Here is a 15,532-nt window from a genome sequence, read left to right on the forward strand (position 1 = left end):
CTCCTAGAATTTTTGAATAGCTTTTTCCATTTGGATCATTCTATTTTTTAAAGTTCTCATCTTCATTAGATTTTTGTGCCTCTTTTACCATTTGGCCTATTCAGTTGTTTGCTTGGTTTTTTTGTTTGTTTGTTTTGTTTTTGTTTTGTTTTGTTTTTTTCTAAAAATCTTTATCTTCCATCTTAGAATCAATGCTATGTAATAGTTTCAAGGCAGAAGAGCCGTAAGGGATATGGGGATTAAGTGATTTGCCCAGGGTCACACAGCTTGGAAGTGTCTGAGGCCAGATTTGAATCCAGAACATCCTGTCTCTGGGCCTGGCTCTCAATCCACTGAACCATCCAGCTGCCTCCTGGCCTATTGTTTTCAAAGGTATTATTTTCTTTGGTATTTTTTGTGCCTCTTTTACCAAGCTGTTAGCCTTTTTTTTTCATTATTTTCTTGTAATTTCTTTCCCCAATTTTTCTTCTACCTCTCTTATTTGGTTTTTAAAATCCTTCTTGAGGTCTTTGAATTCTTTGGAAGCCTGAGACCAATTAATATTTTTCTTGGAAGCTTTGGATGTAGCTATTTTTATTTCATTGTCTTCTTCAGTTTTTCTGTTTTGATCTTCCTCTGCTTATTGTGATCACCTTCTATCAGGTTTGTTGTTGTTGTTGTTGTTGTTATTGATTCATTTCCCAGCCTATTTCTTGGCTTTTAACTTTATGTTAAAGTTGGTTTACACTCCTGGGTTAAAGGGGGTACTGACCCAAGCTTCAGATTTTTCTTGGTGTTGTTTTTAAAGCTAATTCTGGGAGTCTGTAAATTTTCAGCTCTTCCAAGGTGGTATGGTCTAAAGAGAGTTCTGCTCTCTTGGCCTGTGCTTTGGTAGGTAAGTAACCACAAGTACATTTTCCCACCCATATATTCTGAGGCTCTAGACAATGATGTGCTGTAACACTCCTCCTTGAGCTGGGGCTCTGACCAAGAGGTGAATATGGACAATACCACCAAGTCTTGAAGGGCAGTACTGGCCCTGGGTGCCAACAAAGAGTTCACAGTAATCGCCTTCTCGCCCTTTTGAGTCCTCCCCAAGGCCTGTTGCTGGCTCATGGGGCTGCTCTCCACTGTCACTTCCGTGTCCTTCAAAGTTGTCTTGGCATGGAAAATTGTTCACTCCCATACCTCCTCATGTTGGGTCTACCGCTCCAGAATTCATTTTGAGGAATCATTTAGAGTTGTTTGGAGGGGGATTTAGGAGAATTCAGGTGAGTCCTGCCTTTACACCACTGTCTTAACTCTCCCCCCTCTGTTATAAATTTAGATTAAACAGATGAGATGTTCTTATAAAAGATTCTATACAGGAGTGTAATCAGCTAGCCTGTCTCAGGCCAGTCTCCTGGTAGTTTGGTCCAAAATGAGAACAAAACAAGATCTTGTAACAGTCACAAAAGAGGTTTACTTCGCCGTTGTAAATGGACGTTCAGAGCAGGTCTGGGATCTTTATCCAAGACCAAAAGAGCAGGCAGGATCTCTGGTCTGGTAACTGACCTTGCCCTCCAGTGTAGGTGATGGAGACATTTTCCTCACCTTATTCATTAGGAAATTGAGGCTTGGACTAAGCGACTCACTCATGGTTACAGAATAATGTGGCCTGAATCCAGGTCCCTTGATGCCAAAACAAGAGCACCCTGTTTGGAAGAGGCAGAATCACAAATGGCCCAAATGATGTGCTCCACAGAACCCTAAGTAAACTGTGGCGTTTTCCCAGCAGCGACTTCTTTGTGAAATGTGGGGTAGAACATGGCATTCAAGGGCAAGCACGCTCTCAAAGACGGGCGGCCGGACATGCAGTGAGAGAGGCGATAAGATAGCCGGGGTCCTGCGTGAGGGCCTCTGACGGAGTGCGGGAGGGGGAGCAGTACCTCTCTGTATGGATCATTGATGTGAGGACGAACACAAAGTCCAATGAGAAGGGGAGGCGTTGGGGTCTTCATGGAACTAGCCAGCGTACGGGCCTCTGTCTAGAGGACGTGATCGTGCTTATACAGGCCTAGAAACAAGCTGAGCAGCTAGACATGGGGCCCGTGAGGCATAAGGGTGGTGTACCTTAATCCGAGGCTAGGTGGAGAGGAAGAAAGAAAAGAGGGCAGAAGAATGTCAGGGGTTTGATCGCGGATCGCCTGGGAAAATGGTGATTTTAACAAGTGGGACTACCCTTCCAGGGGAGAGCTAACCATTGGGCTCAGTGGGGAAAGCTCAGATCCTTGGGATTCTCTCCAAAAGTCCTGTCGGCCTGGGGACTATCTCTTAAACTTCATTTCAGTAAACGGGGCTGATTGTTGGGAAGAAAAAGATAAAAATCAACGAAAATCTCTGCCCTCGAGGGGTTTTCAGTCTAAGGAGGGGCGGAAACACACATAAATATCAAGGTCATAGATTTAGAGCTGGACGTGGTCCAAGACCTGCATTTTATAGATTATGGAACTGAGGCCCCCGGGTTTAAGTGACCTGCCCAAAATCAGACTGTGGCAGGGGAAACCAGGGCCTCTGTCTCCAAAGCCACCACTCTTTCCCATTCTACTAGTCCATGATTGACACAAAGAGCTTCATAAACATTACTCTCTTTGAGCCAGATAACTGTCAGATGGTTCAGAAGGTATTATGGTGGTGACTTTACAGATGAGGAAACTTAGGTTCCGGGCTAAGCACTTTGATTTACATTATAGACCTGTTCTGTTCTGTGAATTAATTTCATACAAATACAACTTTAGGAAAAGAATCCTGCAATCCTCCTCATTCCTGTGTGGGTGTTCCCTTTTGGGGAGTGTCTGCTTTCTCCTGCTGGGGCTGTGCAGGGGAAGGCAAGAGGACGGGAGAGACAGCCACCCGCCCACCCGCTGCTTGAGAGGAGGCCTTGGTCCCTGCTCGCAGGCACTCGCCCATCTTCTCCCCAGTGTGATTTTCCTCGTGGCTGGCCCCCAGGCCCAGGTGGCCCACTCCCCCAACGCAGGGACTCCCATTCAGAACCCCCTGACTCCACGGCGGGCTGTTTGCATGTGTGGGAGCAGCTCCAGCAGGCCAAAAAGATAACTTGTGGGAAGAGGGAATTGGGAAAGGCTTCATGGAGAAAGAAGCACCCCAAGTGGGCCACGAGGGAAGAGGAGGCAATGTTCCTGGCTGGTTAATGTGGTGGCCCAGGGCAGGCAAGTCAAAGAGGGGGCAGAGTTAATCAGTCTGTGAAAGGAAGTTGAATTTTAGAGGACCTTGAAGACCAAGCCAAGGGATTTGTATTTCTTCAGTAAACAGTGGAGAGCCGTTCAAGGTTTTTGAGCAAGGATTCCTATGATGAGATGTTGTCTGTTATCAGGAAGATAACTGTGGGAGAAGAGTATGACTTAGAGGCAGGGAGGCCATGTAGGAGGCTATCAATGAGGCCAGGCCAGAGAGCCTGGACTAGAGAAGGCAGTGGGATACGAAGACAACAGATGAGCAAGAAAGATACCGTAGATCAGAACTGAGTAGGAGGGAGAGAAGAAGAAAAGATAAGTTTTGTACCTAGATGCCTAAAAAATGATGGTGCTACCAATGATAATGATGAAAGCACCTAGCAGACTGTTGTTGTTGTTTAGTCTTGAATTTTTCTGGTCTGAGACACTGGAATAGTTTGTCATTTCCTTCTCCAGCTCATCTTATGGAGAGGGACCTGAGGCTGTCATGATTACATGATTTGCCGAGATTCATACAGCTAGTGTCTGAGCCAAATTTGAACCCAGGAAGATGAATCTTCCTGACCCCAGTCCCAAGGCTCTGCACACTATGGTGCCCCCTGCCGGCCCAACTTCCTTTTTTGTTATTTTGTTATTGTCATCCCAGCAGCAGCAGCGTTGGCGTCATTGAAGTCTGCACTCTTATTCTGTACTTGAAAATATCTTTGAGAAACTCAGTATTCATTCAAGTCCTCAACTCCATTGCATTCCCAAATATTAGGCCTCGAAGGCCTGATCCAACTCCAAGTCCATTTGGTTTCCCCCTCAGAACAGGGAGAAGCAGACTGGGGATCTTGGTGCTATGGCTGCTGGGCCACCTACAAGGTAGGCATAAATCCTGTCGAGTTCCTGTTTCCTCCAGCCTGGGAAGCAGCCCCGCTGTCACTATGGTTCTAGCAGGATGATGTTCCTGCTTGCTTCCTGTTGTTCGCCTCTTGTCCTTCTTGGTTTTCAAAGAGGCTGTAGATATTTGTCCTGAGAGTCTGAAACTCTAGCAGAAGGCCACGGTTTGAGGTTGTTAATGACTTTCCCTAACGTTAGAATTGCATGTGGGCAAGCAGCTTGTGTTTAGTGATATTTCGGGAAGCAAAAGGACTTGTTCATTTTTAAATATTATGAGACTAAAGAACAAATCATTCCTTGTTAGGTAGTGTAAGACATAAGGTTAAACTTCGAGCAGAAAATGCTGATTGGTCTTTGTTTTGCTGCAGAGTGGCGAGGCGGAGCGCCAGTACAAGGGAACCATCGACTGCTTTGTGAAGATATACCAACACGAAGGCTTCGGGGCTTTCTTCCGTGGAGCCTTCTCCAATGTCCTCCGAGGCACAGGCGGTGCCTTAGTGCTGGTCTTGTATGATAAAATCAAAGAGCTGTTAAATATTGACATTGGAGGCAGTTCAGTGGAATAATTGGCATGAGTGCAGAGCTTCCTTGTTTGAAGAGCTACCATTTGTCTAATTGTTAGCTCGTTGTTTCATATATCAGTATTTTCTAAAATTGCTCTGGCTGTTTGTACAATTTAAAGACTCTCAGTCAGATAGTTAAGTGCTTTTTCACCCTCTCTGGAAGCATTTCCCATTTATCCACCAGTAGTACATACTATTTGTAGCAGTATCAAATATTTTATTTTTATTACCAAAAATAAAAGTGTCTTGTTTAAAATATGATCAATGAAATGATTTTTCTTTCAAATGTGCTATTTTAGTATTCCCCATCACAATCAGCTAAAATACATATATTGAGATCATTAAACATCTCTTGAAAAGTTCATCTGGCGAGAAACCGTCACTTAGGTCTATTTGTACAAGTTTTCTTCTGAGCAGTTGCGTTTTATTAGCCTGTTTCTTATACCTTAATAAAGGCCAAAGAGTTTAGATATCAGGTGTCAGTTATCTTAGACATATCAGTCAAAGAATGGCTTTGAAGGTAAACTAAATATAATCCTTTGGTTTCAAAGCTCTAAGTCTTCTCTCCTGCCCTTCATCTTTAAAAGTCTCATGGATCCATGACATAGTACATCTTGGAACAATAAGTTTCTGTACTCTGTATTGACTGACAGACAATAAAGAAAGATCAAAACAATTATAAATCAGTTTCTGATTTACTAAGTTTATAAACAGCTACAAGGTAGCATGGCATCTGGTAAAAAATAAAAGTCCATTAGCTTGTGTGACCGCAGACCAATCCATTTGGCCTCAAAATTGTGGGGTTGGGTCAGATGATCTATTAGATTGAACGGATATTTGATTATAGGGAAGTGGCTGAAACAAGAAATAAAATGTAAGGGCAAATGAGGGCCCCCCTCCATGGAGAATTGCCCCTCTGGGATTGGGGCTGGACTATATAAGTGACCTGGAAGAAATGCTTCAGGAAGCTCTCTGTCTTTGCAATAAGTTCTTCTCGGTCCTGAAATGCCAAAAGGCAGAGGTCATAAGTTAACAGCTAAAGATCATGAAGCCGAGAATGAGCAGAAATGGGTGATGTGCACTTGTTCCAAAATAACATTTAGATTCTGAATTAAAAGCCCCCAAAAAGGACCTGGTTGGAATCACTGTAGATGATGGCACTCTGCTCCTTCCTGCTACAGATGAATCCAAACCCTGAGAAGATAGAAGGATTTCCCCAAGGTCATACAAATATATGGTAAAAATTGAAATTAAATCTCAAATAATAAAAATACTATAGAGGTTTATCAAATGATCATTATGAATCAAGGAATAAAGAGGATACAAAATAAAAACTACATGCCCATGCCTGATTAGCCATTTTCAAAATCCCAACCTCACCACCATCACCACAGGCTGCAAGCCAAGAGAGGCAGAGCAGGACTGCCTCCTGGATATTTTATTCCCTGTCTACAGAAAGTATGTAATGACAGGAAGTCAGTGGGCTCTTGGGAAATGTAGTTCCCCTTTAGGGTAACAGATTTTCAGTTATACAATACACAGATAAAGCCACATTTTTTAGGTTGCCCTAGTCTTTGAAACTTGTAAAAGCAATTTGCTTTCACTGCAGTTTTTTCCTCAAGATTTTTGTATGCATAAAAATAACAGATTTCTTAACATTTATTGAACATTTATCCAACTAGCAGTGGCTGCCAAGGAAGTCATGCTCCTGAATGGTTAGTACAAAAGCAGAGCAGAGAATGAGGAGAACAAAGCCTGTCAAGACATGGAAATCTAAAGGGGAGGCCACCACAAACATTCATAACCTTGTGTGTTTATAGTGGCCAAATACTAGGAGTGAGATTTCACCAGGATAAGGAATCCCCAAGGGAGGAGAATGATGGGACCCTCCTGGCATCTACAGTCTGTCAGATCAGAGAGTTGTCTTGCTCAGGGTCTCTCAGAATGGATCGAGGGCACAATTTGAACCAAGGCCTTCCTAGCTTCAAGGCTGTCTTGGCCCATTGTATAATTTTTGTAAAATCCAAGATTTAAAAAATTTTGAGAAAAATTTCAGGAAAAAAAGCTTCCTAACTCCCCAAATCAAGAATATGAACTTTTTGGAGAAAGTGCCATAAAGAAACCTACACCGTATCAGAATATCCAGAATGAATTTTGGGATGTAATTGATTGAACTGAAGGGGGTTGAACACATTTATTCTGAATGTACTCTTATGCCAAAGGGGACTGCCCTAATTGGCTTTTTGTCAATGCTCCTAGCAAACATTGGTTTTGCTCCCTCTCTTCTATTTCCTTCTCTCCAATTATTGTAGTTATCTCTTAGAAAGTGCATTATTGTATGCACCTTTAGCTAGATCTTTAGAGGTATAAGCTAGTTATGTTAAATGATTCATTTGGGAGACTAGTCTCCCAAAGAATCATGGGGGGGAATTGTGAAGATAGGATTAACTCTTGCCATGACTATTTTTAGCTAAACAAATCAAGAACTTAAAGCATGCCTACTTACTAAAGTGGGTGACAACTCCAGAGGCCACTGCCCTGCCCCTGGACAAAGCTAGGCATTTGAAAGACTATGATTGGTTCCTGTAAAGTGGGAAAGGGCCAGGAAGTGATGTGGGGAAAGGACTATAAAAAGTCCTGAACTTCCTGTTCAAGGGACTTCTCTTTTGAAGTTCTCCTTTGGAGTTCCTCTTTGGACTCTCTGCATTGGTGAGCTGGACTGAGGGAGGAGATTCTCCCTGGATCCTGCATAGGCTTGCTTAGTGAGTAGCTGGCCTTCATTTCCTGGCTTCTGGTTCCAGAGAGTCCTTCCTTCCCTGGAGGAGGCCATATTGGTGGAACTCTAGCTAAAGATATCACCAGACTTCTGGCTTGAGGATTACTGGGAAATCCATGTAGGGACAAGGGATGTGGGAAGCCCCTGTGGGACTGAACCTCACTTCACCAGAGTAGGGCTGGTAGGCTTGTTAAAATCTGCCTCTTTAGCTACATTTTTCCACTTTCACTCCTTATACCTCTTTATAAATAAAGTTGCTAAAAGTCATTTTGACTTAAGCTATAATATTTTTAAATTGGTGACCACAGTATTACTTTAGAACCTTCATATTTAGCGCATAAAACCTAAATTTTATATTCTTACACCATGCTTCTTATCTGTTCCTGTCAGAGAACACAGGAGTGGGTATTGCTGTGTCTGGACCACCTCTGGAACAGCCCAGTCTTTGTGTCTGAATAGAGGAGGAAGTAGGAGCTTGGGGAAGACACTGGCAGTTCTCAGAGTTACCTTCCCATCTGGCCTCTGCTTCCCCACCACCCAGGGACACAGTCGTGTTATTTTCATCTATTTGTCTAGAACAATTTGTCAACACATTTTTACACTTGGAAGTATTCATCTGTCTCTATATATGAACCTTGTGCCTGCTTCATTCAATAAAAGAAAACTTAACTGAATTCTGTACTAATGTACAGAATGGAGCTGCCCTTCTTTTAAATCAGTTATAGACGCCATCAGCTTCCCCTGGACTCTCCCTTTTGGAGATGTGAGAAGTCACCCCTGGCAATCCTGCCGAGCTAATGATGCAGTTTGTCTGATTTGCCATTTGGGATCCTGAAAGGTGGGGAAAGGACTGAATAGAAGATCCTAGTGGAGGAAGGAGGTGAATTATGATAGAGACAACCTAGCAGAAGAGGGACCAGTGCAATCCAAGGTGTTCCTGTAGCTTTCTACAGAGCTTTGGACTATGGGACTGTAAGGATAATTTTAGGATTGTTACCTAATCTAAATTATTTTTGGTTGCCAGGGAATGTCCCAAATAAAATACCCAAGTCAGTTTTTTAATTTATGGTGGTTTAATTAATATAGAGGGAAGGAATTAAGGAAAAGGGAGAGGGAAAAGGTAGAGGATTTCTCCCGCCTGGCCTGTGCCAGAGGGAGTTCAAAGTCCTCCACCACGAGATCTTTGAAGATTAGTGGCTTTTTAAAAGGATGGTGTTTGGAAGGTAAAGGAGAAAGAATCAGCCTAAAATCCAATAGAGCTCAGTAAAGATGCCTCACCTGTACTAGGCTATTCAGCTTCCTCCAGTATGATATCAAGGAAAACTCACCACTAAACCCAGACAATAGCAACTGCACCCAAGATGCTGAAAAGCTCGGCCTCAGCACGCTCCACCAGCCACCTCTCTGCCTCCAAAGAGCTGGAGAAAGGAAGTGATGTGAAATATATAGATGGTTTTTACATCACTTTCCTGAGTCTTACATAAACCAATGGTAACTTAAGCTTGACTTAGGACAGCCCAGGGATCTGTCAGTTGTTTCTGATTTGTCATTTGCTAGCACATGTCTGTCATAGGCCATCCTCCTAAATACTTAATCCTTAAGTGTGGGTGTAGACATTCCTGTTTTTGTTAGACTAAGTAGGGTGGAGTAATCTAAAGTTCCTAGGACCCGAGTATAAGTGAGCAGCTAAAGGCTGTGGTGTGAGCCCTTCCTACCTGGCATGCTCGGGAGGCTGAATGGTAGGGATGGTGAGCAGAGCCTCCTGAGACCCCTGGTGGGGAGCAGGATGGGGCGGGAGAGCAGAAGCCCGGCCACTCTTTGTAGGCATCCAGCCACCTTACCAAGAACGCACCAGTCCCACGAAGCAGCAGGCACTTTGAGGAGACCCAGGTCTGTGGAAGATCACCAGCTTTGAATGTTTAAATTATTCAACCCTTCGCTTCCAGGTTGCTGAGGTTCCAATGAGGTTGTGTGTGGGAAAACACATTTGCACTGTGAACCATCTAAGGCCCTTTAGGTCATCCATGAAGCCTTCAGAGGCCTACAGGAGGAAGAAGGGCTCAGCATGGCGGGGAGAGGAATGCAGGGGCCTCTGTGAAGATTAATGGAAGGACCGAGGTAAGAACCACAGCTACGCCGGCCTGCGCTACCGATCTAGATACAGGTGTGACTAGGCACGAGCTTTTACGGTTTTTGTGGCCTGGACACCCTTTGAAGCCTGGTGAAACCTATGGACCTCTTTCAGAGGAATGTTTTTGAATGCATCCAGTCGGCTTAAAAAGGAAACCAGATATATTGATCTGTAGTTACTGAAATATTCCCTAAGAACCCAGTTCGTGCCTCCCCCTGCTCTCTCAAACCAGTCTGATTCCTAGATACTGGTGGGTGCAATGGGGCGCCCTTGTTAGAGGCTCCCCCCTACCCCGAGCGGCCCAGGCACGCCATGGAGACCCCTCTTCCTTCTCTGGCTTATGCCCGGGTGGCAGTGGTGAACTGGCTTCTGGCTCTTCCTCTGGATGAGAACCGATGCCGCCAGGAGCTCTCCCGGGAGAACAAGGGAGCCGGGTGGCTCTTACTGGCATAAAAATCTAGGGGTGCCGGGGGTGGCCCCCCGCTCTGGCCTGCTGAACCAGGCGGAGGGGCACCAGCGGGCCTCGGTGCGTTGGCGGAATGTCTACCCCAGCCACAGTCTCGGGGCACGGGAGGAGGATCCCAGGCCGCCCCCCTGACAGCAGCGCCAGCTGCTCTGCCACAGGGCTTCCCGGCGGCTGTGTCTGTGGGGATGCTCTGCTTGCGCCGGCCTGAACCAGCTCCCTCCCCGGGGTGCTTCTGGGGGAGTCTGGCTGAAGGGAGACCTGGGACGGCGCCTCTCGCGCGGGCTCACCGAGGTCCTCGGGCTCCGCCTGTGTGGCGGGCGGGCGGGCGGGCGGTCACCCACTGTGGGGAGAGAGGAGAGGCCGGGCGGGGAACGCCAGCAGAGGCCCCTGAGGAGGACCAGAGGTTCCAAGAGGCGGCGAGAAGAGGCCGGTCCAGGAGAGGGCACAGGCAGGCCCCGGAGGTGGGTGCACCAGGAAAGGGAATTAGGGCTGGACGCGGGCCGTGGGCGAGCCCAGAGCGGAGGCGACAGGAACTGGGAGGAGGGCCCACCCGGCCGCTGGCCTCGATGGGAATTCCGTTCGGGACACCGGGATCCGGGGATCCCTGATCTAGGGAGGGAAGGGACTTAGGAGCCCTGGGGTCCAAGGCCCAAGCACCGAAGGCAGGGACTGAACTGGACTTCCTGGATCTGTGATGCCGATAGGAAACCTAGCCTAGGAGCCCACAAACGGGAGGTCCTGGGATAAAATGTGGCCTCAGACACAGTCTAGCTGTGTGGCCCTGGGCAAGTCACTTCCCTCCCATTGCCTAGCCCCTAGCGCTTGCTCTTCTGCCTCGGAACCGATGCACAGTCGTGGGAAGAGGTTTTAAAGTCTAGTTCAATGGCGGAGAAAGACTAGGATTGGTTGTGCACTTCTGGGATCCTCCGTAGGGAGAAGCAAACGAAGCCCCAAGAACGGACCGGGCCATCAGGGGTGAAGCCCCGTAAGGGAGCAAAAAGCCTGACAGCCACCCGGCCCAGGAAAGCCCGCAGTAAGGGCCCAAAGGCCCCTTTCCCGACGTGGGGAACTCGGGACGCGTGCCTCCCCCCAGCCGCCCAGGCCCTTTGCTCTCTCGCCCTAATTCCGGGTGCTGCTAGACCCAGCCAGGCGCCGAATAAAATCCCAGCAGACCCCCCTCAGCGTGCAGGCCCGCGGGGGGACCCTATTCCCGCCCCGCCCCCACAGAGCTGACCCTTTGGTCTCTGCCACAGTCGCCCCGGAACGGGCTGGCAGAATCCCGGAGGATGGCAAGAGAGCCCGTGGCTGCTCCAGAAGCCGTGCTCACGAGGCTCTGCGGCTGCAGGAGGACACGTGGCCCCTCTCCGGCGTGCCGTGGCACGCAGGCCCCAGGACTCGGGGACTGCCGGCTCCCTCCAGCCAGCCTCTCAGAGCCGGTGCGGGGTGAGTCTGGGGAAGAAGCACGGGCAGGGAGAAGGACGAAGGGAGGGTCAGAAGCAAGACTGGCCACCGTGAGGCCCAACAAGGAGCGTCGGAGGGGAAGGGCGTGGAGCCCGCAGAAGCAGGTCCAAGGGCGGGGCCACGGTGGAGGGCGTTCCTGGTGGGCACGTATCAGGACAGAAAGCTGAGCCCAGGCACTGATCTCATTGAGGAAGGAAAGAGACCGTCCTCGGGCTCGTGCGGGAAGCAGCCACCAGGATGGTGGGGATGACGATGAAGACGACGACAATCATAAGCATTTACAGCGCCACCTCAGTTTGCAACATGTCTCCCACGGCCCTGTGAGGTAAGTCCCATTTCCACTCCCACTGTAAAGGAGGAAACGGAATTAAATGACTCGCCCAGGGTCACACAGCTAGCACATTTTTGAGACAGGGTGTGAATTCAAGTCTTCCTGCCCTCAGGTCCAACATCCACTGTGTCACCTAGTTGACTCTAACTACATAGATGTATACATTTTATCTAGAAAGACTGGTCCTCCCCTCAATCCTCAGTGCTAAGGGAGCTATTTCCAGATCTTGGAGTGGCGATATAGTGGGACAATGTGAACTTTGGAGGTGAGGCTACTTAGTGAAGCTGACGATGATGCTGGTAATGAGGCATTTAGAGAGCGCTTGCAGGATGGCAAAGTGCTTTCAAAGTATCATCTCCTTCGGTGCTGACGGCCTGGAGAACCCAGAACCACTAAGGGAGTCGGCAAAACCAAAGCTTTCCTCAGGAAAGAGACAAGTCCTTAATATCCGGCAGCTGCACAGAGCTGTGAAGACTAAACTGAACTCTCCCCTGATTTTGAAAACCAAATGAACTCCCCTGCCCATTTTTAGATTTAATCACCAAAGGGTAAACACCCCATTCACACTTGAGTGGGGGAGGTCTGTGACCCACGGAGGCAATGGTGGGTGACGGATCAGAATCAAACCAACTGCCCCTTCAACTGTGATTGATAGACGTAAAATGGCACAGGAAGTGAGTCAAAAGAAAGTGTCTTTAAAAGGGAGTTACGACTTCCTGAGTGTAGTTCTCCTTGGAGTTGAACTTCCCGTGAGAGGCAGTTCTTCCTTCTTTGGAGTTGAGACTGGGGAAGAATCTGCTGACTGGACCAGAGACCCTGTTCCTGGTGAGGCTGTTCTTAAATCTCTTCCTTTTGAACTGGCAGGTGGTGGGTGAAAAGCCTGACTTCTTTCCTGGATTTTCAAAACAAAACAAAACAAAAAACTATCCTCAAGAGAGACCCACCTCTTAAGAGAGACTTCCCCAGGTCCGTGGCTTTGCTGAGGTCAGCCAAGGACAAACTCTCCCAGACCGGTTGAACCAGGGGTCAGAGCAAAATACTTAGTGCTTAGGCTAGCTATGGGCCCTCTGGAGAGGAAGAAGGCCCGGCCGGGGCTCGCCCCTCTCTTCCACCCTCCAGGGCAGCCCCGGGCACTCTGGGTGGCTCTTCTGAGCTGCTTGAGCCAGCGAGTGCATTCGCTAAAGGACCGCTGATTTTACTGGCTGCGTGTCCGCTCTCAGGGCTGGCCCGGCCTTGTGTTTGGGTGCCTCCCCCAGGGCGTATCTCTGGAGAAATAGCCGCTGCCCCTCCCGGGGCCCAAGCTGCAAGGAAACCCAAAGGGTGATAAGTGGTCTGGGGGGACAAGGAGACGGCCGCTCCCCAAGCGCAGGGCGCCCTTGGCTCCTCGCGCTCGGCCACGGCCCCCCATCCCCACCCCCCGCCTTTATGGCATCTCTCCTACCGCCCCGGCCCTCTTCCTGCACAGCCAGCAGGCAGGCCCCTCCCTCAATCCCTGCAGAGCCCTGGCATGGGCTTCCCAGCTTCCCAGCGCCCCCAGCCGCCCTAGGCTCTCCTCAGCTGCCCGAGGTCCCAAAGGCTCCCTCTTCCACCCAGCAGCTCCCCTGCTCTAGAAGCCAACGCCAAGGCCTCCGGCCTTTAAGCCTTTCCCAAACAGGCCCGCGGGGGGGCTCTGCGGAGCCCTTCTCCGTCCACTTTCCTCCTCGGACGTTGCCAGCCCCCCAGGAGAGCCGCGCCTCCGTCCAGTGTCCCTGGGGAGCCCTTCTCCGTCCGCTTTCCTCCTCGGGCGTTTGCCGGCCCCCCAGTTCACACTCAGGGGCCAGGGCTCGCTGGGGGGGCTCTGCGGAGCCCTTCTCCGTCCGCTTTCCTCCTCGGACGTTTGCCGGCCCCCCAGCTCTCCGGCCCGCCGGGGGGGCTCTGCGGAGCCCTTCTCCGTCCGCTTTCCTCCTCGGGCGTTTGCCGGCCCCCCAGTTCACACTCAGGGGCCAGGGCTCGCTGGGGGGGCTCTGCGGAGCCCTTCTCCGTCCGCTTTCCTCCTCAGACGTTTGCCGGCCCCCCAGCTCTCCGGCCCGCCGGGGGGGCTCTGCGGAGCCCTTCTCCGTCCGCTTTCCTCCTCGGGCGTTTGCCGGCCCCCCAGTTCACACTCAGGGGCCAGGGCTCGCTGGGGGGGCTCTGCGGAGCCCTTCTCCGTCCGCTTTCCTCCTCGGACGTTGCCGGCCCCCCAGGAGGCCCGCACCTCCGTCCAGTGTCCCTGGGGAGCCCTTCTCCGTCCGCTTTCCTCCTCGGACGTTGCCGGCCCCCCAGGAGGCCCGCACCTCCGTCCAGTGTCCCTGGGGAGCCCTTCTCCGTCCGCTTTCCTCCTCGGACGTTGCCAGCCCCCCAGGAGAGCCGCGCCTCCGTCCAGTGTCCCTGGGGAGCCCTTCTCCGTCCGCTTTCCTCCTCGGGCGTTTGCCGGCCCCCCCAGCTCACACTCAGGGGCCAGGGCCCGCCGGGGGGGCTCTGCGGAGCCCTTCTCCGTCCGCTTTCCTCCTCGGGCGTTTGCCGGCCCCCCAGCTCTCTGGCCCGCCGGGGGGGCTCTGCGGAGCCCTTCTCCGTCCGCTTTCCTCCTCGGGCGTTTGCCAGCCCCCCAGTTCACACTCAGGGGCCAGGGCTCGCTGGGGGGGCTCTGCGGAGCCCTTCTCCGTCCGCTTTCCTCCTCGGACGTTGCCGGCCCCCCAGTTCACACTCAGGGGCCAGGGCTCGCTGGGGGGGCTCTGCGGAGCCCTTCTCCGTCCGCTTTCCTCCTCCGACGTTTGCCGGCCCCCCAGCTCTCCGGCCCGCCGAGGGGGCTCTGCGGAGCCCTTCTCCATCCGCTTTCCTCCTCGGACGTTTGCCGGCCCCCCCAGCTCACACTCAGGGGCCAGGGCCTGCCGGGGGGGCTCTGCGGAGCCCTTCTCCGTCCGCTTTCCTCCTCGGACGTTGCCGGCCCCCCAGCTCTCCGGCCCGCCGGGGGGGCTCTGCGGAGCCCTTCTCCGTCCGCTTTCCTCCTCGGGCGTTTGCCGGCCCCCCAGTTCACACTCAGGGGCCAGGGCTCGCCGGGGGGGCTCTGCGGAGCCCTTCTCCGTCCGCTTTCCTCCTCCGACGTTTGCCGGCCCCCCAGCTCTCCGGCCCGCTGGGGGGGCTCTGCGGAGCCCTTCTCCGTCCGCTTTCCTCCTCGGGCGTTTGCCGGCCCCCCAGTTCACACTCAGGGGCCAGGGCTCGCTGGGGGGGCTCTGCGGAGCCCTTCTCCGTCCGCTTTCCTCCTCGGACGTTGCCGGCCCCCCAGGAGGCCCGCACCTCCGTCCAGTGTCCCTGGGGAGCCCGGGGCCCGGAAGCCCAGCCTGAGGCCCGGCAGCTGGGCATGACGCCCTGAGCTCCCGGGGCGGGCGGCCTCTCTGGGCTCTCCCGCCCTTCGGAGAACCGTCTGGGCAGGGCCTTCTCCCAGACAGGGCCCGCAGAGGGCCCCGATCGCGGGCGCTGGCTCGGCGCCGGCTCCCGGACCGGCCTCTTTCCCGGCTCGCCCGGAGGAGAGAGAAGAAGCCTCTGTGCTCGGAGCTTCCGCTCAGTGGGCGAGTTCGCCCCGCGCACGCTCAGGGTCGCGCTGCCCTCCCTCATGGCACCCCCTCTCAGCCCTGCGCTGCTCCCCCTCTCTGTTCCTCGTCGCTCCCCCTCCATTTGCCCGCCTCTTCCCTTGC

The 15,532-nt window shown here is 51.6% G+C and overlaps 1 protein-coding gene across 1 annotated transcript in view; it reads left to right on the plus strand.

The window, feature by feature from the left end:
* SLC25A31 (solute carrier family 25 member 31) overlaps nt 1-4,918 on the plus strand; it is a 41,173-nt gene extending 36,255 nt beyond the window's left edge. Inside the window, exon 6 of the mRNA XM_001363883.4 lies at nt 4,463-4,918. Coding sequence (XP_001363920.1) covers nt 4,463-4,660 — 198 coding nt within the window. The 3' untranslated portion in view covers nt 4,661-4,918. The remainder of the gene's footprint in view (nt 1-4,462) is intronic.
* Nucleotides 4,919-15,532: the final 10,614 nt, after the last annotated feature.

This window comes from Monodelphis domestica, chromosome 6 (genome assembly GCF_027887165.1).
Source record: "Monodelphis domestica isolate mMonDom1 chromosome 6, mMonDom1.pri, whole genome shotgun sequence".
Taxonomy (NCBI): domain Eukaryota; kingdom Metazoa; phylum Chordata; class Mammalia; order Didelphimorphia; family Didelphidae; genus Monodelphis; species Monodelphis domestica.